The sequence below is a fragment of the Chiloscyllium plagiosum genome, chromosome 7 (genome assembly GCF_004010195.1).
Source record: "Chiloscyllium plagiosum isolate BGI_BamShark_2017 chromosome 7, ASM401019v2, whole genome shotgun sequence".
In the NCBI taxonomy this organism is placed as follows: Eukaryota; Metazoa; Chordata; class Chondrichthyes; order Orectolobiformes; family Hemiscylliidae; genus Chiloscyllium; species Chiloscyllium plagiosum.
In genome coordinates, this window is record NC_057716.1 from 57026351 (window position 1) to 57054252 (window position 27902).

Sequence of the window (27902 nt, forward strand, 5' to 3'; positions counted from 1 at the left end):
CCATTATAAACCTTTAAAATTAAAATGTGATGTGTTTACGTGAATGGAAATGGAATGTAAGGAAAAGAATTGAATAACCAGGATCCTTAACTACAGGAAGAATAATCACATGATGCTGCATATGTATATGAAATCAATTTGTTTCTGGTTTATTTCTGGTGCCTATTTGTGTTATACCACCACCAAGGCATAGAGTGATCCAGTTTATTACTATGGTGTAAACTAATCTATAAAACAAATCTGTTAAATCACTCACCTTACACTATTTTATATACTGAAAAATATCTGCCTTTACTTAAAAAGCAATTCTGAAGATGGAAGGAAATTTTCTAAACTTTTAATGTTACAAAAAGACTGAGAAACATGATACCTCTATACTAGTTTTGATCATATGGATATGTTCTGTTTCAGCAGGCGCAGAACCTTTGAAGCAGTGCAATAGTATTTTTACAATGTACATTAAAATTTGTATGCTTAAAACATTTGAACTCTAATTCATCACACTGTCTTTGTTTTTCTCTAATAGGTGGTGGCAGCTTCCTTATTACTGGGCTGGGATAAAGATGTATGATTTTGTGGCTGGACGTCAATGTTTGACAAACAGTTATGTCCTTACCAAGTCGAGAGCTCTGGAACTTTTCCCCATGCTGAAAAAAGATAAGCTTGTAGGAGCTATTGTTTACTATGATGGTAACTATTTTAAATTTCTTCTGTCTGAATAATTTTAAAAGTAAGACAGAGAAACAATCTGGACTCTCTTTGCATAGCTGAGATACCTTTTAAAATTATCTACTCATTTTGAAATGCTCAAGGCAAATACTTTCAGGTCCTCCAGTTAATCTATGTTAAAATCCATTGGCCCTGAAAAGTATGTGAAAGAATCATTTTTCTGTGTTCAAGAAATGAAAGGATACAAATACCCAGCAGAATGTGTAAACTCTCAGGGCTGAATCTTAGCTGTCACAAAAGCGATTTTATACTTGTTAGCCATGTTTCCGTAGTCTTGGGGAACCATAAGGAGATGAGAAGTGCTGACCGTGGGTTAGAAGAGCCAGGAATGTTTCTGCCTTGTCCAGTAGTCTACCCTATTTAAACATTCCTCCATCATCAGACTTTCTCTCATCCTAGACTGCAGTCTTGTGCTATACCATTTTTAAAAAGCAATTTAATGTAGTCATGCCCTTACCAGCCATGAAGTGGGCCTAATATTAAAAAAGCAGAACTGTAAACAAATTTTAGAGTATTTTAATTGGGATAATGTATCTTGGTTACTGAAAATCCATTTTCTTCAGTCTAGGAAGCTGTTTTAAAGTACAAGTTATGAATTATTAACTTTAATCCAAGTTTTAGTGCTGCCTACTTCAAGAATAATACTGAAAAGTTGGATAGTCTGTTTAGAAAAGAGCTTCTGAATAATGAGTTATCGTGGAATATCTGCTTGTAGAAATGAAAAACAATGATACTTAACATCATTACACTGCTAAACAATCCCCAGCAGAGTAAATAAATTCTCTCCATTGATTCCTCAGTTTACAAATCAAAAGATGATGTCAGGACTTAAGGAAGCAATTTGCAAATTGGGTAGAAATAAAAACAGTGATTTGGAGATTAAAAAAACAATAAGTTGCACACAAACAGACAGCTTGCCATTGCACCTTCTCATATTTTCTTTGATCTTAAAAAATATTGCTGATCAAAACACCAGTCTATGTTTATGAGGAAAGGTGGTCTAACCCTGGGATTTTTGCTGAAAAATTGATAGATAGTCAGAGAACATATGAATCAGAGGAAAGCCTACAACAGTGCGAGTGCCTTCTTGAAGAAGGACACTGTGCAAGGTAGCTGTCCAGCAGTCAGGCTATAATTTGCTGAAAGATAATTGAACTCTGTAGAGTTTAGTAATGAATAGTCCATTCTCTTGTTTGATAATTTATTCGTAAATCACATTCCCTCTGACAAGCTTGTGTTGTAAATTGTAATTTTAAAGAATTTTTATTGATAATGACACCTACTGTAATTATTTTTATAAACTTTTTTGTCATCACAATATTTGTAGTACCTACATAAAAATGGACCTTATCTAATTTAGTGCGATCAAGGTATTCATCTGGAACACCCATTTGGGCAACCAAAGTCAACTTGCATAAATGTAACACTCTTAGCATAGGAAACGGTGCAAAGTGAAAAAAGAAAGTGCCAGATCAAGCAGGAAGATTAGGAAGGGTGATAAATCTTGTTAATTGTATCGGACTTAAAGAGGGTTTGAACGGCAAATATTGAATGGAGAGTTTTAAGGGAAAATTCCATACATGGAGCCAAGGTAGCTGAAGACAAAGCAACATGAACAATTTAAATTTATTTTGTGTCTTCAAATAAAGGAACATCAAACATCACAAGGTGTTTCACAGGAGTATTATAAAACAAAATTTGACAACAAGTGAACCAAAGAGCTTTTCAGTCAGATCATTGAAAGAGCCTGGTCAAAGAGGTTTTTAAGGAGCTTCTGAAAGGAGGAAAGAGAATTACAAAGGTGTAGGATGGAACATCCGAAACCTAAGAGCTCGACAAATAAAAGCACATTAAAGTTGAGCATTAAAATCGGAGCCAGAATTAGAATAGCTCAGAAGGAAACCAATGAGGGTAAAGGCTGATCAGTCTCATGGAACAACCACAGGCTGCTTCCCTAGGAATTTAAAAGATGTTGTTCCAGAGATAGTGGATGCAATGGTAATAATAATCATACAGCATTGAAATAGTCCCTTTGGCCCACCATCTCTATGCCAACCAACAACCAAACAAAACTAATCTGATTTATCTCCAGTTGGTCCATAGCCTACTCTGCCCAGGCATTTTAAGTGCTCATCCAGATGCTTCTCAAATATTGTGAGAGAACTTGTCTTCACCATCTTTTCAAGCTGTGCTTTCCATAAATAGAGTCATAAAGACATTACAACACAGAATAGAACCTTCAGTCCAAAATTGTCCATGCCGACCAGACATCCTAGTCCCATTTGCCAGCATTTGGCCCATATTCCTCTAAACCCTTCATGTGCATTTACACTTCCAGATGCCTTTTATTTTTTTCCAGGCTCCACCACTTCTTCTGGCAGCTCATTCCATATACACAACATCCTCTGCATGAAAATGTTGCTGCTTAGGTCTCTTTTAAATCTTGCCCTACAGTGTGGAAACAGGCCCTTCAGCCCAACAAGTCCACATCGAACCTCTGATGAGTATCCCACACAAACCCATTCCCCTACCCTATTACTCTACATTTATCCCTAACTAACACATCCCTGAACACTATGGGCAATTTAGCATGGCCAATTCACCTAACCTGCACATCTTTGGATAAACACATCCTAGCTAATCTTTTCTCAACCCTTTTAAGTTTCACAAGATCTTTCCAATAACAAGGAGACCAGAATTGAACACAATATTCCAAAAGTGGCCTAACCACCATCCTGTACAGCTGCAACGTGACTTCCCAACTCCTATACTCAATGCACTGAGTGACAAAGCCAAACTTACCAAGCACCTTCTTCACGATCCTATCTACCTGCGACTCTACTTTCAAGGAACTATGAGCCTGCACTCCAAGGTCTTTTTGTTCAGCAACACTCCCCAAGTCTTTACCATTTAAGTCCTGACCTGAATTGCCCTACCAAAATGTAGCACCTCATGTCTATCTAAATTAAGCTTCATCTGCTACTCATTGGCCCATCTAATCGAGGTCCCATTGCACTCTGAGGTAACCATCTTTGCTGTCCACTAAACCAACAATTTTGGTGTCATCTGCAAACTCAGTAACCATAGTTTCTATGTTCACATCTGAATCGTTTATATAAATGACAAAAAACAATGGACCCAGCACAGATCCTTGTGGCGCAGGCCTCCAGTCTGAAAAGCATCCCTCCGCTACCACCCTCTGCTTTCTACATTCGAGCCAATTTTGTATCTAACTTCCTAGCTCTCCCTGTATTCCATGTAATCTAACTTTGTTAACCAGTCTACCATGCAGAACCTTGTTAAACACTTTACTGAAGTCCATGTAGACAATCTCCATCATTATGCCTTAATCAATCCTTTTCATCACTTCTTCAAAAAACTCAATTAAGTTAGTGAGACATGATTTCTCTTGCACAAAGCCATGTTGACTATGGCTAATCAGTCTAAATACATATAAATCCTGTCCCTCAGAATCACCTCATAAAACTTACCCACCATTGATTTCAGGCTCATCGGTTGATAGTTCCCTAGCTTTTCCTTACCACCCTTCTTAAATAGTGGCACCACATTAGCAACTCCAGGCTTCTAGCACCTCACCTGTGGCTATCAGTGATACAACTATCTCAGCAAGGGGTCCAGCAATCACTTCCCTAGCTTTCCACAAAGTTCTAGGGTACACCTGATTCGGTCCCGGAGATTTATCCACCTTTATTGATTTTAAAACATTCACCACCTCCTCCTCTGTAATATGGACACTTTTCAAGCTATCACTATTTATTTCCTCAAGTTCTCTAGCTTCCTTATTCTTCTCTAGATTAAACACTGATGCAAATACTCATTTATTATCTCACCCATCTCCTGTGGTTCCACGCACAGTTGGCTTTGCTGATCTTTAAGGGGTCCTATTCTCTTTCCTAGTTACTCTTTTGTCATTATTGTATTTGTAAAATTCTTTTGATTCTCCTTTAACCCTATTTTCCAAAGCCATCTCTTGTCCCATTTTTGCCCTCCTGAATACCCTCTTAATTATACTCCTACTGCCCTTATACTCCTCTCGGGATTCACCTGATCCTTTCTGTTTACACCTGACATAAGCTTCCTTTCTCTTGAACTCAAGTTCTCTAATCATCCAGCATTCTCTACACCTAGCAGCCTTGCCCTTCACCCTAACAGGAACACACCATATCTGGAATCTCATTATCTTATTTCTGAAGGCTTCCCACTTTCCAGCCGTTCCTTTACCTGTCCCCAGTCAATTTTTGAAAGTTCTTGCCTAATACTGTCAACATTGGCCTTCCTCCAATTTAAAATTTTAACTTTTAGATCAGCTCTATTGTCTTCCATTACCATTTCAAAACTAATAGAATTATGATCACTTGCCCCAAAGTGCTCCCGCACTGACACATCAGTCACTTGCCCAGCCTTATTTCCCAAGAGTAGATCAGGTTTTGCTCCTTCTCTAATAGTTACATCCACATACTGAATCAAAAAATCCTACCACCCTCTGGGTAAAAACATTTTCCTCAGATATCCTCCTAACTACTTACTGTTCACCTTAAATGGTCTGCCATGAGGAAAAAAATTCTCACGATCTATCCTGTCTGCACCCTCATTTTGTACGCTGCAGTCAGATCTCCCTCAGCATCCTCTGCTCCAAGTAAACTAAACCCAGCCTATCCAATTTCTCCTCATAATTGAGACTTTTCATGCCAGGCAATGTCCTGGTGAATCTCTTCTACACCATCTCCAGTGCGATCACACACTCCTGTTGGTGCCGTTACCAAAACTCTAGACAGAATTCTAGCTGTGGCCTAACAAATTGTTTATAAAGTTGTAACAAGACTTTCTTACACCTGTATTTTATACCTCGGCTAATGAAGGCAAGCATCCCATATCTCTCCACCACCCTGTCCACCTTCACTGACACCATCAGGGATTTATGAACTTGTACATCAAAGTCCTTTTGTTCCTCCATACTCCCTAGGGTACAACCATTCATCGTGTATATCGTTTCCTGATTAGATCTTCCAAAATACATCACCTTGCACTTATCAAGAGTAAATTCTATCTGCCATTGCTCTTATAATTTACCAGTCAATACAGATCAGACTGTAGTTTGACACTTTCTTCCAACATTTGTATTATCTGCAAGCTCACTATTTATACATTCTACATTCACATCCAAGTTATTATTGTAAGTGACAAACTGCAAGGGTCCCCACGTCGATCCCTGTGACACACTGCTGATTACAGGCTTCCAATCACGAAACCAATCCTCCACCATCACCCTTTACCTCCTGGCTGGAAGTCAATATTGGATCCAGTTTGTTAACTTGCCTTGGATCCCATGGGCTCTTTTGGACCAGTCTTCCAAGTGGGCTCTTGTCAAAGACCTTACTGAAGTACCATCACCAAGTTTGCAGATGACATAAAAAATAAGTGAGAAGGCGAATTGTGAGGATGACTCACAGAGACATCATAGATTAAGTGACTGGGCAGAATCTTGGCAGATGGAGTATAATGTGGGAAAATGTGAGGTTATGCACTTTGCCTGCAAAAATCGAGAGCTGAATATCATTTAAATAAAGATACTCAAAGCTACTCAAAGATACTCAAAGAGTGGGCAGCCCGGTGGCACAGTGGTTAGCACTGCTGCCTCACAGCGCTAGAAACCCAGGTTCAATTCCTGCCTCAGGCGACTCTTTGTGTGGAGTTTGCACATTCTCCCTCTGTCTGCTTCGGTTTCCTCCCACAATCCAAAAATGTGCAGGTTAGGTGAATTGGCCATGCTAAATTGACGGTAGTGTTAAGTGATTGGGTCTGTGTGGGTTGCGGGTCGGTGTGGACTTGTTGGGCCGAAGGACCTGTTTCCACGCTGTAAGTAATCTAATCTATAGACTTTGTGCATTAACCACAAAAATCATGCACACAACTTCAGCAGGTTATAGGGAAGGCAAATTAAATGTTGGCCTATATTTCAAAGGGAATGAAGTATAAAATAAAAGCAGCTAAAATTATACAAAGAGTAGACAGACTACAAATGGAATACTATGAATAGTTTTGAGCCCCTTATCTAAGAAAAGAAATACTGGTATTAGAAGAATGAAGTATTGAGATTCACTGAATTGATTCTGGGTATGGAGGGATTTTCTAATGGGTAGATTGAGCTTGTACTCATTTGAATATGTCATATTCTTAAGAGACTTGACAACATAGATGCAAAAAGGTTATTTCCCCTTGTGGGGGAGTCTAGGACCAGACAACATCATCGTTGAGAAGAGGTCACCCATTTATGACCAAGAAGAGCATTTTTAAAAATCTGAGTCATGAATCTGTGGAATTCCTTTGCTGCAGAGGATTGTAGAGACTGAGTTATTAAGTTATATTTGAGCTACGTTCAAGGCTGAGATAGACAGATTTCTAATTGGTATGGGGAACAAGCATTATGAGGAAAAGGCAGCCAAATGGAGTTGCGATTTATCAGATGAGCTATGATCTCATTGACTGGTGGTGCAGACTCAATGGGCAAATGGCCTATTTCTGTTCCTTTATATTTAGCTGTTATGTCTGGTTAGCTTGTAGGGTGGAGAATATTAGAGATAAGAAAGCCAAAGCCTTGGAAGCTTTTGGAAACAAAGCTGAGAAGGTTAAAATCAATGAACTGCTTAACTTAAGTAAGTCAGAGATCATAGGGGCAAGGAGAATGGGACTTGGTGCAATAAGGAGACAGGTAGCAGAGCTTTGCATGACCCCAAATTTACTGAGACCAGAATGGAGAAGAGGGGTCATGCATATGCTTGAATAATTAAGTAAGACAAGAAAAAAATTCAATAGTAGGAGATGAGGTGAAGCTGGAATAACATCATGCAATATTTCAGAGGTGGAAATAGGTGGTCTTGGTGTGGATATGTGATTAGTAGCTTACCTTGAAGCTTTTAGTTGTGCATCAGCAAGAAAAATGGTATCTGCAGCTGGGAATATGAGTCAGGAGCAGAAGCTGACGATCATGGTCACACTCTTGCCAGAATTTATTTGGGCGGAAGTTCTACAGATCGAGTACTGAATGTCCACAGCCCTTTGTATTAACAAACTCCAGAGATTCATTACCCTGTGAGAGAAGACATTCATCTTCGTCTCCATCTTAAATTGGCAACCACTTACTTTGAGATTCTGCCCTCTGGTCACAGACTGTCCCACAAAGGGAAACAACCTTTCTGTATCTGTACTGTCAAGTCCTTAAGAACTTTGTATGTTTCAATAATGTAGTCTCTCATTCTTCTAGATATCAATGAGTACAGGTCTAACCTCCTGAAACTCTCCTCATAAGACAGTCCCTCTATACCAAGGATCAACCTAGTGAGCCTTCTCTGCACTCCTTCCAACATCAGTGCATCAGAGTTAACGTTTCATATCCAATGACCCTTCTTTGGAGACCTGCTGAGATTTCTGTTTTTGTTTTAGATTTCCAGCATCGGCAGTTATTTTGTTTTTTTTTTTGGTTTTCTATTTGTTAGCCAATCTTCCTACCTGTGCTAATATTCTACCTCTATCTGCATGGGCTCTTATCTATTACACTTGCACCCAGGATTTCCTAAGAGCAGCAGCCAACAAAAAGTCAGACAGGTTATGGATAAAAAAAGAAGAAACAAAATTGGATAGAATCCATTTTAGATGTGTGTTCTGACTGACCCAATTGTCTAATGTGCCCTAGTGATTCATGGTGCCTGGAAGAAATTCCCCCCACCACCATTTTAGTCCCAACTAGATTTGAACTCCAGTACCAGGTGTGAGGAACCAATAGCTAATCTATATCACCTGGATTTATTCAAGCTTTCATTGAAAATTTCACATTCAAGCTGCAACATTCACAGGCCACAGAGTAATGAAAGAATCTACTTTACTGCAGGGTAGATGTGCTCTATGTTGGCATAAGAAAAGCAAAGCATATGTTAGTTGTTAGCCTGGGTGTATACAGCATGTCCCATTTATTCAAGGTTTCCACTGTAGCCGCAAACTTACTACGTTGTTTCTTTGGGGTACTTGTCAGACTTCATTTAGCATTTGTTGATATCTGGATTCTCTTGGAAGGCAAAAAGGCAACATATTTTTTTTATGGAATGTGACTGAAATCTGAGCAGTGATCTGTCAGATTCATTCATGCAGCTGAAGAAATATTGAAGAAGACACATTGTTTGGAAGCCATGGCAAGGCTTCTTGGTATTTGGATGCGCTTTTCTTGGTGGATCAGTTATTTACGTATGATGCGGAGCTTAAACAATCTTACAAGACAGTCTTCTTGTGTTTGTCAGGAAGTATATTCCTGTGCTTAGATATGTGCATTCAGGTCTTTAGGTTGTCTTCTTGTAAGAAAGCAGGAGCGCTTTGCATTCCACAACAGTTCACTAGCCCAGAGGAGCCATCCCCACAAGCATGCAGATGATAACAGTGTCTCCCGCTGTACCTGCAACAATTTAATTGGACAAGTCAGCCCAGTCAAGCATTGCAAACTCATGACTTGGAGACATGAAATTCATTGTCATTATTGTCCCTGTCATTTTAGATCGTTTTATTCCAGTGAAGAATTTTCTTCACTTCAATGCACACTCTTCCTTAAGGAAATAGGGATTATGGCTGAGGTTGGGGTGGGGGCAGGACACTGAACTATACTTACCTCAGGGGGAGCCACAGATTAAATTGGCTTTGCTCACTGACTTGATGGTTATGTGCATAACTGCATTATATATTTTGTTCGAATGCTGCACGAGAAATCTTTGTTATCTGGAGTGCTGAACCTTTAAAATATCCTTAGCTTTATTTATTTAACAAGATTACTTATTCGAATAGTTAGAATTTGAAGTATGATCAGAGGTTAACAATTTGTATTTTCTGAAAAACAACAAAGTTCACAGGCTTCAAAGTTTATTATTTTAATTGGGTGCAAGTGTAAAATGAGAAAGAAATAGTTGTGATTTTATTTCAATAGTATGAGTGAGAATCGCTTATGAGTTACTGAGCATGCTTGCAATTTCAGCATTGAAGAATAAAGTGACTTTACAGTAATTGTTCCACTGAGCAGATGTTAAGAAGGTTTAACAGCACACATATGTTGTCTTACTTTTAGTTCACACATCTGCCTTCCCTCCTTTGTAGCAGAAAAGGTTATGAATAACTTGAGTGAATATGAAAAAAGCTGTCCAACAAATTGAACTGGTTTAACAGAAAAATTGGGTCATGCAAAATATGTGTAGTCCAATTAAATATTTCTTTCTGTTCTGAATTAGTAATCATGCAAATAATACAATGCGCTGCATGCTAACCAAATATGGGCAAAATTCAGTATTGCTGGCAGTGATTACAAAAACTGCCCAATATCTTTCATGAGATGGTTAGTAAATATTCTGTTCACTTGTGGTAACATTAACCTTACTACCAGTTACCTTGCCCCTAGTTATTATCAATTCAGGGCACACCGAGTCTGTACCCCTGCAATGCAGAACAATTTTGCTCACAGCACAACATTCATGATTTTAAATTTAGTCGTAATAATAAATAGAAGATATCCCCCAAGACACCGACATTAAATGTGATTAATCATTTCTGTTCTCCCTTTTCTTATGCCAGGGAATTTTCTGAACTAAATCTTTAATGATATACATAAGAATGACTGGCTAATTTAATTAGGCTTTGTTCATTTCCATCTTCTCAAATTCTTTTCTTCAATTTAAAGCACTTATGACCTTTGACTGAGAAGATAGATCACATCTAGTTTTCTAAAACAGTTTAAGGAATTATACATGAATCACAGCACCAAAATACTTCTTAGCAAAATCCTTTCATGTTGTGTAGCTTACAGGGAATATTAATTGACACTGTTGGGGCCTTTAAAGTAGTGAGTGCTGTAAATTAGTCTTAAAATTATTATTCTAGGTCTTAGTTAAAAATGAGACATATTAAAAATGACAGGGACAGATGTGACAGATCTGTTCTGACACTATTCTATACCACAAGTCAGTGGCTTGAGGTGACTCATGTTCTCTCTCGGAATCTGTCCACTGCTGCAGGACAACACAATGATGCACGAATGAACCTTACTATCGCTCTGACTGCTGCCAGGTACGGTGCTGCCATAGCCAATTACGTTGAAGCTGTGAGCCTACTGAAAACCAGAGACCCAGACACTGATAAAGAGTACGTATGTGGAGCTAGGTGCAGGAATGTTGAAACAGGTACGTATGTGTCACCTTAAAGAATATTAATTGCTTCACTGCCAGTATTGTTACTTTACTTTTTGATATAGAGGGGTAATTTTAAGTGCAGTTAATTCAAGTTTTATTTAGTCCATTTAATCCAAATGCACTCCATAGATGAAGGCATTTAAAACTGTAAATGATTAATTGCACAAGTTGCTATTTTCATTCTCACTAAAATTTGAACTTGCCCTGGCAGAAATGTTTGTCTGAAATTGGAGCTCTATTCAAGTATAACATTACTATTTGGGAGGTTAAAAAAGAGCTATCCAATTTGAATTGTGTTGTAAACATGACAATAGGTGCATACATAGAAATAATTTGTCTTTGTAAAACAAGTATCAAGTTATTTTGTATCCAAGAAATTAAGTTATTGATCCCATTGATCCCACATAGGATGTTTATTTCACTTGTCCTTCTATTGTTTACAAATCAATTTCAGCCTGAAATGAAAGCCATAGTGGCTTCCTAATGTGGGACCCAGTTAAAATACTGTCAAGGTCCTGTGGATACCATAGAACCCTGATTAGAATTGTACATGAACATCTTGGCTGAATCGAGGATGTACCTTATCTGTCTCCAACACTGGTGTGCTGGTCTTGGGCAGCAACATGTGGGAAATGGAACTGTGCTGTTTTCACCACTTGTCCTTTCTGTTCCTGCCTCAGTGGGAGAGTTAATATACCATGTCTAAGTTTTGCCACTTGTATACTTGGTGATAGCAGAAGCACCCAGGTTCCTACTTCTGATTGCTATCCAGCAACCTTAGCCGAATAGCGTAGACGAGTGGTATTGACTGTGATGAGAACCCAGTTTGGTAACAAAGTTCTTCATCGTCATATGCTCACACATTTGCTTTGGATATTTAGAGTGGACACTTGTGCAAAGTACCTCAGGGTACCTAGGGAAGCATGACCCAGACACTGATGGTTCAGGAGTGATGGGAGGAAGGAAAGCTGGTAGAATAAATCGATAACCATTAAACTTAATTATATCTTTGCTGAAAGGTCAGAAAAGATTAATGAGGTTTCCTCACTGTGAGTGTAAAGTGAGTAAAGTCTAATGTTATGTAATTGTCATGGTGAAAAGATGAACCCTCTATTTCAGGTGCCATTCAGAAATCCTGGACTGTTGTTAGGATGAATTCTGATCCATTTTTACCCATTTCACCTGTGTAGCATATTAGATTCATCCAACCCACTACATATTCTACGTATTTTGAACAGTGTTGTTTTCAAAACCACATCAACTATTGGGGTGGGGTGAGTGGGAAACTCAAACTTGCCTCCATTTGGATTCTCCCAGTTTGTATCAAAGATGTTTTATGCAGATGAATGCTTGCTCTCAAGATATGGCTAGCTGATAATTTAGTTGTGGATGTAGGTTTGTTTGCTGAGCTGGAAGGTTCATTTTCAGACATTTCATCACCATACTAGGTGGGCCTCCGGATGAAGGATTGCTGTTAGTTCTTGCTCTCTATTTATATGTTTGAGTTTCTTTGGGTTGGTGATGTCATTTTTTGGGTACCATAAAGAATGGGTACCCAACAAACACAGTCCGCCAATTTCTCAGCAACAAACCCAAACAAGCAGACAAAACGCGTCCAGAAACCCTAGCCACTTTCCCCTACATCAATGACATCTCTGAAATGACTGCCAGACCCTTTGACATCATTGTAGCCCACAAACCCACCAACACACTAAAACAGCAGCTAATGAACTTGAAAGACCCTATATAGACAACAAACAAAACTAACGTCATTTACAAAATACCGTGCAAGAACTGTAACTGTAACTGTAACAAACACTACATTGGACAAACAGGCAGAAAACTAGCTACCAGGATACATGAACATCAACTAGCCACAAAACGACATGAGCCTCTCTCACTAATGAGGATCAGACCGATGAGGAAGGACACCACTTCGACTGGGACAACACAGCCATCCTAGGACAAGTCAAACAGAGACAGGCATAAGAATTCCTGGAAGCATAGCATTCGAACCGGAACTCTATTAACAAACATATTGACTTGTACCCCATTTACCACTCGCTGAGAGAAAAGAACAGGAAATGATGTCACCACAGGAAATGGCATCACCAACCAAAGAAACCCAAACATATAAATAGAAAGCAGGAACTATCAGCGGTGCTTCGTCCAGAGGCTCACTGAAGATGTTAACCTAGTATGGTGACGAAACATCTGAAAATGAACTTTCTAGCTCAGTGAGCAAACCTATATCCAGAACCTCAACCTGAGCTATAAATCTTCTCAAAACTTGCTAATTTAGTTGTATTAATGAGGCTGCTTACCTCAAAGTTTAATAGACTTTTAACTAACAGGTGTAGGCTGACAATTTGTTTGCAAGGACGCTGGCTGCTTTAAAGTTTCTGAAGCTTGGTGCCTTTGTGGTGGCGAGCTCCTGTCCCACAGCTCATGTTGCGATTTACATTGAAAGGATTGTCTCACCTTTCATCACAATATTGAGGGCTTTCATGTCTCTTTTGACATCATTCTTGTGTTGGAGCTTTGGAGGTCCTGATAGTCTCTTGACATGGGCTGTCTTTCAATATGCCATGTCTCTGGGGATGCCATCACCTTCTAAACTGTGCACATGCCCAAGAGAATGAAGCCTTCATTCCTTGATTAGTGCTAAGTGCTTGGCACAGTTACCCTAGAAAAGACTGTTTAATTCATGACTTTGGGCTGAGTTTCCTCATTTTTCAACAGAACGTTTTTCAATCAAGGTTGTGGTGGCCAGTTGTCCACGGCCCGTGGTGACTTTTTTTTCTGATGCAGTCATCTGCTGTTCATCTCATTGATTCTGCAGCCGGCCTCTTCAGCTGTTTCCTGGAATGGTGGAGCAGGTGAAGTGAAATTGCTCACCACTGCTGGGAATTGATGTCTTCACACCGTAAGCACCAAGCGAAGATACTGCAAGGCAGGACTTATCCTTTACACTGTATTCCTGCACCATTATCCTTAAGGAAAAGGTTTACAAGGAGAAAGTAACTTCTCACTTCACCAGCAGGGACATGGAGGTGCTAATGGCTAGGGTGGTGAGAAGGAAGGCAGTGTTTTTCTGGCTGACTGGCAAAGGATGCCACACCAATAGATTCAGCAAGTGTGGATTAAGATAGTGGCCCGGGTCAGAGCAATGTCCCAGATGAAGCACATTGGATGGCACTATGGGAAGGACAATATTGGTCTGCATGATACTGATCACAATATTAAGTGCCATATCTTCTCTGTGTTAACTCACACTCTCAGAGCCACCACATAGTCTAACTCTGCCACTGCACATGCACCTCTCCGAGGCTCACAACAACAACTCTCATTATTGCATAAGAACATAGATATAGGAACAGAATTAGGACATTCGGTCCATCGAGACTGCTCTGTCATTTGATCATAGCTGATATGTTTTTCAACTTCAACTGCCTTTTCTCTGTCACCCTTGTTCACCTTACTAATCAAGACTCTATCTATCTCTGTTTTAAACACACTCAATGACAGCCTCCACAGCTGTCTGTGGCAATGCATTCCACAGATTAACCACCCTCTGTCTGAAGAAATTCCTTCTCATCTATCGTAAAGTGTTGTCCCTTCACTCTGATGCTGTGCCCTTCTGCCCTAGTCTCTCTTATTATTGCACAGGTTCCCACCCTCTTGTTCTCCTCAACCACTCATCTTTCCTGCCTTCTGTGCTTCCTACTCACTGGGCAAACCTCACCATTTCTGCTACCCCTGCATCAGTACTAATGAGTCGCCCATACACTTTGATTGTACTCAACCCTGTCTTTGTGTCACTGCAGGAAAAATATTTCGGAACTGTCCTGAGAGAGTGCAAACACACAGTGGGTGATGGACATAAGGCTCCCCATGCCATAGGAAGAAAAGATGTTTGATTTAGCTGAACAAGAACACATGCATTCATTTAGAAAGGTGAAGAGCTCCATTGTGCTGTGAGGAGCTGTTCTCCCATTTTCTCAACCTGTACAACTATTTATCCCTTATACACAACTATGCAGGCACTAATGACACTCAGTGAACCTCAGCTCCATCTCCATCTCTGAGGAAGCAACCACTGGGCCATCAGCAGATTCCTAGGTAAGGCTTCCATCTGTACAAGGTAGCAGCTGAGAGACTTTTTCTACAGTGAGTACACTTTCTAGATTAGACTTGAGAACGCTCTGGTGAGCACATCACTGATGCCTCCATAGCTGTTGAGAAAGAAATGCCACAGATCTCAGACACACAACACTGACAGAGACCAGATGCCTTCTCATCCCCAGGCAGAGGACTGTCCTATGTTTTTGGCCATTAATGGCTTTGACAACCTGAAATAAAGCCACAGGAATAGGTGGCAGGTTTGTCAGAGGCGATTGGTAAACTGGACTGAAGGATGGAGGAGTCCACCAATGTTATCAGCACTGTGCAGACTTCAGCATGTGTGCCAAGATTAGAGTGGTGCTGGAAAAGCACAGCAGGTCAGGCAGCATCCGAGGAGCAGGAAATTCGACATTTTGGGCAAAACCCTTCATCAGGAATGACACTGGGAGTCTTGGGTGGAGAGATAATCTCCAGCATCTGCAGTACTCACTTTCGCCGAGTTGATTTTAACCTTCTGGCTGCCTCCATGCACAGGATGGCTTCTGCTGTGGAGACTCTGATCCAGTACACTCACCATCTGCTGGATATGCTCATGGACATGCACTCCTTCATCTAACTATCAGTGATATAACAGCAGAGGGATGAGAGACCTTGACTTCCCTGCAGGTGCCTCCCTTCTGGGAGACAGGGACCCAGAGGGGAGGGTAAGCTACACAGAGGACCCCCAGAAGCATTCTGTCAGTCCCACCCCTTCCACCTCCACCTTACTTGTGAAGCCAATTGGCCAAGCCAAGGAGGGTTAGCCTTTCATGTGGACAAGACACTCTCGAAGTCCTGACTTTGTAGGTCCAAATGCCTCCTGGGATGACTGGCCAAGTCTTCAGGACCAACACAGTCAATGACAGGGCAGCCTCTCACCATTCCAACTGCGGGCATTGGAATGGTACATAGAGGTAGTAGAAATGAACAGAAGGAAAAACCTAAGTGCACATTGGTGCCATGGGTAACATATTGAAAAGTCTCTTGCAATTTTCCTAGTATATACACGCTTGTACTCTTAAAAATCTTGCTTGAGTGGCTTTGTGGGATCTAATGAAGTTCCTCTCATTTGACAAGTTCAGACATCCTAAGATGAAAGACTTTGTAATGACCAATCACTGCCTATCTCTCACAAACAGACAATTCCTTGACTGCAGATACCATCAGACATCACAGATCCTGAAACTGTTGCGTTGGTAACTACAAATTAAATATTGTGCTTTAATTTGGACAACACCAAGGCTAAAAAGGGCTGCATTACCTTCCACAGTTAAATTCACCTTGTGAATGAGTGCACAGGATCAGTGAAGATTACATGCATTTCAAGAGACAAAGGTTCTTCTATCTAGAAGCTTCTCAAGGGGACACACTGCCACTCAAAGCTGAGAGGTGTGCAGTGGATGGTTCACATTTCCACTATCCCTCATGATACAATAGTCAGCTGACAGAAGCTGCACAAACTACTGCCTCTCTCCGGTTAAACTTTGTCCTAAAGAATACTTAATTATTTCAGGACAACTTAGCAATCTGCACAAACTCTGAAATGTTGAATACAAAATTAAAACCGAAAGAACTGCAGATGCTGTAAATCAGAAACTGAATAGAAGTTGCTGGAAAAGCTCAGCAGATCTGACAGCATCTGTGAAGAGAAATCAGTTACCATTTTGGGTCCGGTGACCCTTCCATAGAGCTTCCTCAATCATGTGGCACACCCTTTCTGGGCTACACTTCACGGTTCTGAGGAAGGGTCTCCAGACTCAAAACATTAACTCTGATTTCTCTTCACAGATGTTGTCAGACCTGCTGAGCTTTTCCAGCAACTCATGAAACATTGAATGCTAACCAATGATAGAATGGTCAATAGGAGGTGCCTCAGGATTCTTCTCAATCTGCTGACTATCACAAGAGACTTCACTGCACAGCATGAGGATATCACATGTGCTAACTGAAGCCTTAAAATCTGCATTGCTTTAGTGCCACATGATGTTAGTGCCCTGTCTTACTGACTGCTGCTTTATCCTTAACAGGACCTCTAAAGTGAACAACAACATTAAAGATCAAGGACTGTGAAAATAACCGAGTCCACGTGTCCTTTGTACTGAGAAGGGACTACATGCCAAATAACCAACGAAGTTTCACAGTTAAAGGAAGTTGAAACGTAGCTGAGTCAATTAGGTTTCAATTAGGATCTCTCCAGCTTTTTGCACTCAATAATGCATTGCTCTTTTGGATGTCCTGCCCAATCAATGTTTGATGTTGATCTCCCATTATCTCTGCATCCACCCCCTCTCCATTCAGTTTGACAGCTCCAGTTATGAAGGGCACAGCATGCCACAATCATGTGGCACACCCTTTCGGGGCTATACTGCACGGGTCTGCCAGAGCAACCCAGACATCAAAACCCCTCTTAAGAAAACCTATGGTCTGTTCTACTGTGGCTCTGAAGGAAGCTTAAGCACCATTGTGTCTTCATTCTGCATCACACTGATATTTCATGAAGGTGTCATGAGCTGTTATGAGGAGTAGCCCTTGTCTACCAGCAGCCATCCCTATATTGCCTGAGGACACTGGAAGGAGATAGGAACCTGTGAGTTCTCTAGTATGCATGCATGCTGGCAGCTCCCAGGATACTTGACACAGACCTCCAAAATCTGGTAGCAGTGTTCACAGGTAAGTTGAACGTAATGGACTGGAAGTATTTTCTTTTGAAGAACTCTGCAGGATTGTGGTAGGGCAATCTCAAAGCGGGGAGAAAGTGAGGTCTGCAGATGCTGGAGATCAAAGTTGAAACTTTATTGCTGGAACAGCACAGCAGGTCAGGCAGCATCCAGGGAACAGGAGATTCGACGTTTCGGGCACAGGCCCTTCTTCAGGAATGAGCAGAGAGTGTTCAGCAGGAGAAGATAAAAGGTAGGGAGGAGGGACTTGGAGGAGGGGCGTTGGAAATGTGATAGGTGGAAAGAGGTCAAGGTGAGGGTGATAGGTCGGAGTAGGATGGAGACGGAGAGGTCAAGAAGAAGACTGCAGGTCAGGAAGGCGGTGCCGGGCTGGAGGGATTCGGCTGAGACAAGGTGGGGGGAGGGGGGATGAAGAAACTGGTGAAGTCCAAGTTCATCCCCTGTGGTTGGAGGGTTGAATCTCAAAGCAGTCTATAGCAGTCTGCACATAGGGGAAGCCAGTGATGATGAAGAATACCATTGCCCAGATTTCTTGTCACAGGAAAAGATGTAATCTAGAGGAAATGGCATCAATGATATCCTAGATGCATTCGTGGATCGAAGATTGGGAGATTCCACACTTGGTTGTCCATGAAAATAGCTGATGCATAAAAGTTCAGGGCATACTTGCTTACTTGCATGCGCATGTGGCAACTCTAAAGCATGGTCTTCCAGTTTTCTAGATTACATAAGACCATAAGACATAAGAGCAGAAATTAGGCCATTCAATCCATCGATTCTGCTCTGCCATTCAATCATGGCTGATGGGTTTCACAACCTCATTCTCCCATCCTTTCCCTGTGTCAAAGAGCATCAAGAAACCAAGGCAGTAGGATTCTCCACTATTGCTAGCTTTCCCCGTGTATATGAGCTTCCAGTGATAACAGTGTCTTTAGTCATTTGTTGCAGTAAAAGTTTGAAAATGTAAAATCTTGATGTCATTCTTTCAGCTCAAACTGGAAGTTCAAATTTCTCTATAAATGTTGTTGATCTCTACACTAAATATAACAACCCACAAAGTAAATTTTCCAGATGAGCAGATTGACTTTCTTCAGTCACTCAATCACCTTGCTCTGAAATTTTGCAGTGCTGCTTGTTAAATTCAGATTAATATTTAGGTGGAAATTTGCCCTTGACGCCGACATTTTTGCCCAGCCACTTGAATAGAACAACTCTGACAAAGCTATGGGAACTACCTAGTTGCCTGAATACATGTTGATAGCCTGAGGTTGGATTATTAATAAAATATTATTAATAATGCACGGTTGTAGATTGCTTCAGTAAATTTATGGTTATATCATTAGTTTAAAAATCTCTAAGGGTTAAAAGATATATTTACTGATTATTCATGAAGATCAGCATCCCAAGATACAGTCACCAGTAATCAATTCAATACTTGGACATGATTCTTCAGCAGTTTTAAATAGTTGTTTGCTGGTACAGAAGTTCAGTATTGCTGAAAAAAGACACATTTTGTGAAGCTTTTCACCTAGCCGTCATCAGAGCAATTTCACAAGAATACCATTGTAAGGGCAAAACAATGTTTTACATTATATGTAAAGTGAGTTATGATAGGTTAGCCAATGGTCTCTGGATAGCGGTTTCCATGCAGACCTTCCTGGTTCGATTATTCCAGTTAATTGCTTTGATTAAATTTTAAACCAAGCAGATTGACTCTGATTGGTCAACACATTACCCTGGAAAATGGTTGTCAACTATTTTATAAGTTGAAGCAGGCACAATGTGTACACATATACTTTGTGACAGAAGGAACAAGGCCCGATGTAATAATTAATGCACTGGTAATTGCACTACATTGTGAACCCTGATTGTCAGGCCATTATTGGTTAATTATTTAGCAAGTGCTTTCCAATCACATAATCACATCTAATATTGGACGCTGTTTTGAGTTCTCTAAGCATGGGCTGACTGGGTGGAGTCAGTACCTTGCTTGTTGCAAATAGTCAAAACATACGCTGTCTGATATGATGTGCCAGTCTTTCTATTCTTCTTACAAACCATATATCACACAGGCACTGAAATTCTTAGACCACATTACTCATTTAGGTGATTGGTGAACTGTCTTTTACCTTGATGGTAGCATCTTGTTAGAGGCGTTCATCACTTGTGTTGATACTACATAATAACATAGTGAAACAGCTGGCTTCAGCTATTGCTCAAACCTTTGAGTTACTTATCCTTCAGTCTGGGGTAAACTGCTCATTCATTGGTTTGCTGATTTCTCAACCAGGACTTCAAGAAAGAGGAGTTAGTTTGACTGCTTCATTACAGTGGTGAAGTTTAGCACAAGATGGGACCCATTAAGACATGTAAGGAATTTCTTGCACGTTCGATTCAAATCTAGTCCATGTGTCACCTGCATTTTAAATAATATATAAGGGGTGGGAATTAAGGCGTCATTCCATCAAGGATACGTTTTCATGGAACCCAAAAATGATGTTTACCAGAACTCAGTGTAGTAGGGATCCCATGGTGGCGCCGTCTATACGTGTTGTTATTAAGGCTAAACACAACTGTTACAAACTGTCATATTGTCAAAGAATACCAATTGACACAAAGGTGGTGTATCTAGGTTGTCATGATGTGGAGCTGCAGAGTAAATGTCTATAGCTTCCTTGACTGGTGAGTTGGTAAATAAGCTAGTAAGTCACACATTTTTCCACTTCATTGTGAAGGTTTTTTCACCATGAAGTTAAAAATCCAGAACTATGAGTTTGACAGGACAGATACTTCCCTCATTAATATTCTTTTCTATTGCAGGGGAACTGTTTGATGTGAAAGCCAAATGTGTTATCAATGCTACAGGACCTTTCACAGATTCATTGCGTAAAATGGATGATGAGAACGTGGAAAAAATTTGTCAGCCTAGTTCTGGAGTGCACATTGTCTTGCCTGGTTATTATAGGTAATTAAATACATTACTAGAGGCAACTAAAAAGCTAATTGTCAAAGCGCCAAAATGGATAAATCGGGAGAGATAGCGCCCCTCAAAGATCAGCAAGGCAGCCTATGTATGGAACCACAGGAGATGGGGGAGATACTAAATGAGTATTTTGCATCAATGTTTATTGTGGAGATGGACATGGAAGATTTAGAATGTAGAAATCATCTAACAGTGCATAAAGTGGGTAATCATTTAATCTAAATAAAAGTAATGTTGACAAAGATAATTACTGTGTGGTTGAAATGGCTTACTTTGTTATTTTTAGATAGTGTAATTCAGTTTATTTTCAGGTTTCATCTGTGAAATAAATCTCATTGACTTTACCTAACTCATAGCAATCAACTTGCAGCTTTTCAAGTTTTGTTCCATTTCTCCTTAGAAATTTATATAGGAATACGTAAAATGTTTTGTAGCAAAAACCTTCACATTCAGTTGAAAGTAACTGATTTATTAAAGGTAATGTATTGAATACAGGAGGTGGGAAGTCACATTGCGGCTGTACAGGACATTGGTTAGGCCACTGTTGGAATATTATGTGCAGTTCTGGTCTCCTTCCTATCAGAAAGACATTGTGAAACTTGAAAGGGTTCAGAAAAGATTTATATGGATGTTGCCAAGGTTGGAGGATTTGAGTTCTAAAGAGAAGCTGAATAGGCTGGGGCTGTTTTCCTTGCAGTGTCGGAGGCTGAGGGGTGACCTTATAGAGGTTTACAAAATTATGAGAGGCATGGATAGGATAAATAGACAAAGACCTTTCCCTGGGGTCAGGGAGTCCAGAACTAGAGGGCATAGGTTTAGGGTGGAAAGATATAAAAGAGACCTAAGGGGCAACTTTTTCACGCAGAGGGTCATACTTGTATGGAATGAGCTGCCAGAGGAAGTGGTGGAGGCTGGTATAATTGCTACATTTAAAAGGCATTTGGATGGGTATATGAGTAGGAAGGGTTTGGAGGGTTATGGGCCGGTTGCTGGCAGGTGGGACTAGATTGGGTTGGGATATCTGTTCGGCAGGGACGGGTTGGACCGAAGGGTCTGTTTCTGTGTTGTACATCTCTATGACTCTACGATAATTATTTCATATTGTTATCTTAATTTTAATTTGAGATGTAACTGTCAAGCATTATTGAAAGAGGTGCATGAGACAATACTGAACAATTTATGTTATAAAAACAGTTTGTACAAAATCAGTCATTTTCATATCTTATATTCAAGCATTCAGTTTATGTAATGAGATGTGTAACAATTTGCTGCTGTAGTTATACAGTAATGATGGGAAACAAAATGAGTGGTTTTGGATTTTAATCAAATCTTGCCACAACTCAAAATTATAGAATCATAGAATCATACCGAGCAATAGAGCCATCGAATCTTTACCGCTATGGTGTAATGCTCAATATGTCTGAAAATTCTCCATTAAAATCTACTGGAATGATGGTGATGTCAGATAATTAGTGATTCACTGCTCTTTTTGAGAATTCGTTTTTTTTTAAGAGGACAGAGGTTCAGGATTGAGAAAGTTTAAGATGGCAGTCAGGAAATATTTATTTATGCAGCAGGTGAATAACAACTGAAATGGGTATAGAAAGGGTGGTTGAAGGCAGGAAAATCAGCTCATTTAAGAAGATGCTGAATGCTGTAATAAGGAGAGTTAAAAATCACACAAGACCAGGTTATAGTGCAACAGGTTTAATTGGAAGCACACTAGCTTTCGGACCGCTGCTCCTTCATCAGGTGGTTGTGGACTGGAGCTTCCAATTAAAACTGTTGCACTATAACCTGGTCTTGTGTGATTTTTTAGCTTTGTACACCCCAGTCCAACACCGGCATCTCCAAGTAGATTAGATTAGATTACTTACAGCGTGGAAACAGGCCCTTCGGCCCAACAAGTCCACACCGCCCCGCCGAAGCGCAACCCACCCATACCCCTACACATCTACCCCTTACCTAACACTACGGGCAATTTAGCATGGCCAATTCACCTGACCTGCACAACTTTGGACTGTGGGAGGAAACCGGAGCACCCGGAGGAAATCCACGCAGACACGGGGAGAACGTGCAAACTCCACACAGTCAGTCGCCTGAGTCGGGAATTGAACCCGGGTCTCTGGCGCTGTGAGGCAGCAGTGCTAACCACTGTGCCACCATGCCACCCAAGTAATAAGGAGATGATGTTTTCCTTAGTACTGGAAGCGACTTGCTACTTAATTAAGATAAGCATAATTTGGTTGCGTTGCAGTGTGTGTATTTCTTGGGCTTTTGTTGTTATGCAAAAACGAAAGTGGAAAAGAAAGGGGAAAAGAACTATGTTCTAAAAAATGAAAATTGTTGCCCTTGAACAATAATATCTGTCTGTAAGGCAGCTGACTCTCTGATTTAATTATTTTCTGAACAGTTTCGTAAAAGTTGCCAGTTGGTTGCATTTTTAGTTTTTATTGTGCGGTTTGAGAGCTAATTAGACCCAATGCTTTTCACAGTGCATATATTGAGTAAGTTGATTGCAGGCAGTAGATTATGAAAATAAATGTAACTTTTACCCTTACAGCCCTGAAGCCATGGGACTGCTTGACCCAGCAACTAGTGATGGCAGAGTTATATTTTTCTTACCATGGGAGAAAGTGGTCATTGCAGGAACCACTGACACTCCAACAGAGATTACATCTAAGCCCATACCCCATGAGGAGGAGATTAATTTTATTCTTCGAGAAATACGGAATTATCTGAGCCCTGACGTCGAAGGTAATTTTGTGCATTTAAACAATCTTATAACTTCTAAATTAAAAAAACAAACAGCATTGATAATAAATGCAATATCAATGCATTCAAAAGCAAATTTTGTCGATAAATTAGAATGAAATTTTCTAACAGTAGATGACATATTTACAGTCTTATTTTGAACAAGTGTTTGTTACCCAGTTGATTAACATTCGAGCACATTAACAGGATTTGATCATCTGCTTTGCAAAAGATCCTTGGTTAAGCCCCATTACCAGGTTCCATTTGGACATTGCAAATGGGGGAAGCAAAGGATGGAAAGGGCCCTTCTGTCTCATGCTACCGCTTGCACAGGTTCTGCCCTTGCTGCAAGCACAAGTCTCACTCTAGTCTTTGGTTGAACTCTTGAGTTTTGGGATATTATTTTCAGGATAATATTGGGACTAAGCATGTCAGTGTATCCTCCATGTATTCAAATCCTGAGTGCAGGCACTTTTATTTTTTAATCCACATTTGGAAACACTAGCAAGGTCAGCATTTGTTGACTGTCTCCAGTCAGCCTGAAAGGATGATCGGTGTTCATATTTTCTGTGCGAACTGAAGCTGGTTGTAATTGATCAGTGTGTCGCCACAGTAGCAAGAGCAATGCAAGTGATGATTGATATGGTCATTGGTGATGTGTTATCCTGGGTACAGCATGTTGTAAGTAACAGGAAACCCTATCAAAGTATCAATTATTTATTGCTGGATGACACTTTTCAGAGTTTTCAAGTCTGAGGTCCACTTGAGTCTTTCAAACATGAGTGGGGTAGTGTCTGAATTTGCTATGGAGTCAAAGGTTCTGCATTGTAAGAGTCTTTTCGGACAGTCAAGAGTGTTTAAGCCTCAGTAATTAACAACATTTATAAATAGGCGTATATTATTTCAACAAACTGTGCTGGTCATATCAATCTGCTTCAGATTCTGCAAATGTTTATCCTAGGCATATCCACTTCTGGAGACTTGGACACATTCCAGCTGTTTAATTATAGTATGACAAGAGCTGCTATTTCTGGTGGCATGGTTTATAAATGGAGTTCAGTACTCTCATAATATGATAAATGCCTCATTTTAGGTAGACTGACCAGTTGCATTTGAAATGTAGTCCAAGTTTTTCTAATAGTATGTGCTGTGGTATTTATATTGAACAGGACATTAAAAACATAAATCAATATGTTGTAAATGCTCATTGAATGACCTACTGTCATTTTCATATTCTCACTTCATAGAGGGTGGAGTGATGTGAATAGTTTTAATTAAAAATGCAGCTGTAGCATATACAGTTAATGTTCTACCTCTCTAAATGTACAAGTTAGAATTTGTAGCTCAATTTTATGACTTAATGGAGCAAATGTGAAATTCAGAGTGTTTTTGACTTTAGAAATAAGCTTTTAATCAGGAGGTCAGACAGCATCAGCCACAGAGAGAACTGACAGGATTATAGAGCCTAAGTTCCTTCGTGCCCAAATCAGATGCTTCCAGTAGTAGGCATCAACGGCACACCAAAAGACCCTTGAGATTAGAACCGAGCTTACTCTTTCAATTTTGAATTATTGTCATCTTTAGATGGAAGTGAACCTTGCATTAACCTTTTTGATGGTGTTTTGGACCATATTTTGTGATTTGTGTACCTAGGTCCCTTTGCTCCTGCTTAGTCTGGAATAGTTAAAAAGAAGTGTTCTGATTTAATTTGCTCAGAAGTAAACAAATAATTTACTCATTCATGTTGAAGTTTGTCTGCCATAGTTCTGCCCTGTGAGCCTGTCTATTCCTTTCGTAACTTTTTATTCTCATCCACACAACCTACAGAGCTTCCTAGCTTTATATAAGTGCAAATTTAACATACAGCTCTGTCTTACAACTCTTTGTCCTTCATCAACCTTTAACAAAGATATGATGAAAGATTAAGACTGGAGGACAAATCCCTGGGAAATGCCATGCTAGGGTTTTAGGTCTGGATGGAGTTGGGAGGAGGGAGATGGATATGAAAATTAGCATTACCAGCCAGTTTGACATGTTGTTTCTGCTGTCAACAGTTTTTCTCAGGACAGAAGATGAGTTCCAGCAGTAGATCTGTTTCGGAGGAGTGGAAAGTTGATCTTGATAACAAGCTTGTCAACTCATCAAAACTCAATTTCTAATGTTATCAGTGGCAGGTTATATAATACATTATGGACACCACAGCTGCAAGGAGGTGGCAGCACACAGAGCCAGAAATTAGGTGGGCTCATTAAAGGGAAACCTGGCTGGCCAGCAGTGATATCAGAGCAAGTACTGTACATGTGCTCATTCATTAGAAGAGTTGTAATCCTCCAAGGATTGTGGGACCATACAATTGAGTGGTGTGCAAGGCAATGGCCGAACATAGGTTTAAGTTTTTCAGAGATTTAACTGAATAATGATGAGTATCACCATCCTCAGGCGCAGAAGCCAAGTCTTGGGCATGAAGTAGGAAAAAGAGCAGATCATAGGTCAGGATGACAATAGAAGACATTCCTCCAGCATTGTGGGTAACTGCCAAAGAAGAAGAGACATGATTCTGAATCTGTACTGCAGAAGACTGTGAAAATCTAGGCAAATTGGAACTGAGATTTGTGTCCTTGAAGCAGAAGACCTTCAAGTGTCTTCCCTTGTTCATAATACTGCTTACTAGGACATTGGGCTGTCAAAGTCACAGTGGCATTGACATCTTCACCTCTGGTGCCTTCTAAGAATCGGCAGTGGACCTTGCTGGAGTGTTACAAACAGAAGCACACCATGTTACCATGCAACCATGCAGGTAACGTGTGTGAGTGAGTAGTATATACAATTTCAAGCAGAAGGCACAGGGAACAACTCCTCTGCTGGATCCTCAAAGGTGTGGGATACCTTCATTTGCAACCACATGACCATCTCGAGCATTGAGTGAGTGGCTAGTCAGAATCTTCAACTGAAAAGGCTTTTACTCTTTTAATGCTTAGCTGATCTGTAACAACTTAATGTCCCGGCAGCTAATATGATGCCTTCATCTTTTACCAGCCCAGATTGTCACAATTCTTTATCTGAAAACCCAGATTTCATGAAAGAATTTGGGATATCCCTTGAAGAAATGGCTACTCTCACCTTTAAAAGAGCCAAGACAGAGAGTAGTGACCCACTGGGGTAGTGCATTGGTAACCAGCTCTCACTATTTGTGGAATCATCACACAACTTAAAGTTTTTTTTTAAAGAAATATATAAAATCCTAAACTACCCAATTATTAGAGAAATGTTGATAGAAAGCACAGACTAGGTTTCTGTATTGTACATATTGAGAATCGCTATTTATCAGAGGTAATTAGATAATTAGCTAAAGGAAAGATAAGTTGGTTTTCTGCTGGTTTAAAGTGGTTTACTGCTGAGAACTGCAAGACAGAGTTATTTGGCTGCTGCAGACCTGGTGATTTCTGGTCTGACAAGCTTCTCTCTGTCTTATTCATAGTCCAAACTATTCAACTTCCTAACAACCAATTACATGGGGTTGTTGGCAGACAAAAGACCTTGATTATCCATAACTGGTCTATGAATCAGTCAGGTTCACTTGTAAACAGCTCCTTAGATCCAGTTTGCCTGTACATTGCTGGAACCTACAGCTACACTAACAGGTTTGCAAAAACGTAGCAAAAGCCCTGATTTCAGTAAATGCAGTCATCCTTGCAACTCCTTGGGTTTCAAAACAGTTCACTCTTGTTTCAGTCCTTGCTTTAAAAAACACAAGAATGAAAAGACACAATTTTTACAAGAGTCATACAGGCAGTGCAACCAAAGCCATTGGCTCTCCAGGGCCACCATCAAGCACACCATTAGGCTGCTGAGAACATGGTTTAGTGTTTGCATTGGTCCTATCAGAATCAATGTTAAAACTGGAGCTAAGTTCAATAGTGCCTTACCTAGCAGAGAAAAGCATTACAACATTATACCTGTGTCCTCAGCATTTTAAATTACTAAAATCTTACATTGATAAATTAAATCACTGTTAGAATAAGTAAATCTAAACATATCCCTATAAGAGAAAAGTGTAGCATTTTGCCTCCAGTTTCTCCTGTGGTTGACCCTCTGACTGTAGAAACAAGATCCCGCAGCCCAGGATCTTTAACAGGATGGGAGGGCCCTTCATTTATCGGGCTATGGGCTGTCTGCTGAGGCTGTAATGTTTTTCCTGACTACATTGCAACCACTGCCTATATTGGGAGAAAGTGAGGACTGCAGGTGCTGGAGATCAAAGTCGAGAGTGTGGTTCTGAAAAAGCACAGCAGGTCAGGCATCATCTGAGGAGCAGTTGAATTGACATTTTGAGCATAAGCCCTTCATCAGGAAGCCCTT

The 27902-nt window shown here is 40.2% G+C and overlaps 1 protein-coding gene across 4 annotated transcripts in view; it reads left to right on the plus strand.

Moving 5' to 3' along the window:
- gpd2 (glycerol-3-phosphate dehydrogenase 2 (mitochondrial)) overlaps positions 1–27902 on the plus strand; it is a 128024-nt gene that overhangs the window by 63494 nt on the left and 36628 nt on the right. For all 4 annotated transcript variants that reach the window (XM_043693788.1, XM_043693790.1, XM_043693789.1 and 1 more), the window contains 4 exons: positions 527–690; positions 10791–10955; positions 20627–20771; positions 23353–23546. In XM_043693788.1, coding sequence (XP_043549723.1) covers positions 527–690; positions 10791–10955; positions 20627–20771; positions 23353–23546 — 668 coding nt within the window. The remainder of the gene's footprint in view (positions 1–526; positions 691–10790; positions 10956–20626; positions 20772–23352; positions 23547–27902) is intronic.